Raw genomic sequence first — 2,102 nt, 5'->3', positions numbered from 1 at the left:
AAAAAAAAACTCTAAACAATTTACAGTCTTACAGTCAAGTATGACTGGCACTTGACACAGACCTACCGTGAAGTTAAGACCATAAAAAAAAATCATTAAAAAAAAATTAGGTTTTGGAAGATCATATTGCTAAATGAGAYGAAAGATTTAAGATCAAAATATAAAGATTCAGACCTAAGATAAAAAAGACAAAGACAAGCCATTGTTTCTACTTAGAAATATGAGCATTTAACTCATGTAAGCCATATTGCACAAAGTTAGCTAGTAACTGCTTTAAGTACACAATCAGGTAAATTGAATTTAAAAACCAGTAAGTCCACTAAGAAAATATAGTACCAGATCTTAAACTTTGAAACTCACAAAACTGTGAAATGTAATAATCAAATATCAAAAAATACTATACAGGGTACACAAAAATATCTGGCAGGAAACTCCTGACTYGCTTATCTTAAATTTTGCAGATAGCTTTACTAGCACTGAGGAGGAACTTGACTATCCCGGTTTTCAGTTAAAAAAGATGCCTAGGTCTTTGCAGTGTCACAGCCTAACACTGAAAAATCTACAAGCTACATATAAAATGATCTTACCAATGAAAAAACAGAAAGGGATCATAAGAAAACTTCTAAARTTCATACTTGCCAGGATCAATAACTTACCTTTTTCAAAATGCAACGAAATGGCACTAGATTTCATCGTTATTCCTCGAATCTGTTCGTCTTCTCTGCTGTCTAAGTATCTCAGCTGGGTACAAAAAYAGAAGAAGAGGTGATAAATGGGTAGACTTACCTTTACAAATCACTTCTCAACTATCAAAGAGTATGACTGAGGGAAAACAAGTTCTAGCAAAACTTGAAACTTCATTTCCTGATCATCACTTATTTACAAACTTAGTATATTACTACAAACCTAATATATTACTCTACCTTTCCTGCCAAACGGCTGGAGATTATTCCATTGCTAGATATCAGACAATCAGCTAAAGTAGTCTTGCCTGAAAAGAAAAATAAATGACTTAAATAAATATATATAATAGAGAAAGATAAGACAGCATAATGAGTGTTGACAACATGGTGTTCTGAAATGTAAAAAATGGTAAAGGTTTTAAAAGGGCAAGTACAAAAATAATTAACCCCCCCGAAAAAAGAACAAGTCACTCAATTTCACCTATATTAGCTACTCAATTTACTTTTTGTAGAGTGGAGACAACCTTACCTACTATGACCAGAAAAGCAGTCGAAAAGACAAGYAGTACTTCAAAATCCTAATACATCATGTCATTAGGCAAACTAAAGGTTAATATCCCCCCAAAGCATTTACTATTTCCACCTACATATTGAAGTTCTATTAACTCGACATGCAACAACCTGCCTTACACATACATAAATTTAATTCATGTCAACAGTAACCAAAATCAGATTGTAAAAGTAGAACTAGTTTAAATTTCAACATTTAACATGCTATGAAATAGTAAAAGATCATTTGTATCACGACAGAGGTAAGGTGCACATGGAAAATTTACTTCTTAACATCAGCAGCCTAGTCACTTGGATTAAGGCAGTTTTGAGCTGAAACCACGATAACTCACTGCTTTAAAATACAGTGATCAAAACATCTCGCCATCATTCAAAGTAGTACACACAGCATCTTTCCTCAGTTCCTGCAACTAGCAAACACCTGCCTTACCATGATCCACATGCGCCAATATACAGATATTCCTGATTCCAGAAGTCTTTTTCTGGAGGCCGCTCATCTTTCCCACACTCGTGAGGACCATGGCTAGTTAATCTGCGAACAGAGGAAAGCACTGTACTCAGGAAGGGACCTGAGACACCGCGCATGTTTTCTCCGACGACACAGGCTGTGCCCAGAGCACCAGGCAGCCTCACGCTGACACACGGAGCGCGTCACCCGTCCCAGCCACCGCCGACATTCCGCTGCGGACACCAGAAACTTATCAAACACGGGCCAGGGGGCTGTTTCTAACAGGAAACGGGGTTTTTCCCCCATAACCGCGGAGCCGTCTTGGCTCTGCGCACCTGAGGGCGGCCCCGACGGACATGACGCGCCGCTTCGCCCCCGGACCGCGCCACACGGGCGCTGCC

The 2,102-nt window shown here is 38.7% G+C and overlaps 1 protein-coding gene across 1 annotated transcript in view; it reads right to left on the bottom strand.

The window, feature by feature from the left end:
- EFL1 (elongation factor like GTPase 1) overlaps positions 1 to 2,102 on the bottom strand; it is a 90,261-nt gene that overhangs the window by 87,785 nt on the left and 374 nt on the right. The window contains exons 2-4 of the mRNA XM_085303478.1: positions 1,684 to 1,785; positions 924 to 991; positions 657 to 741 (exon numbers count right to left, since the gene is read on the bottom strand). Of these exons, the coding sequence (XP_085159604.1) occupies positions 657 to 741; positions 924 to 991; positions 1,684 to 1,774 (244 nt within the window). The 5' untranslated portion in view covers positions 1,775 to 1,785. The remainder of the gene's footprint in view (positions 1 to 656; positions 742 to 923; positions 992 to 1,683; positions 1,786 to 2,102) is intronic.

The sequence above is a fragment of the Rhea americana genome, unplaced genomic scaffold (genome assembly GCF_003343005.1).
Source record: "Rhea americana isolate MKP2758 unplaced genomic scaffold, rheAme1 scaffold_2, whole genome shotgun sequence".
Classification (NCBI taxonomy): Eukaryota; Metazoa; Chordata; class Aves; order Rheiformes; family Rheidae; genus Rhea; species Rhea americana.
Note: the sequence above shows the minus strand (reverse complement) of the source record. Positions and strands in the feature narration are given on the sequence as shown.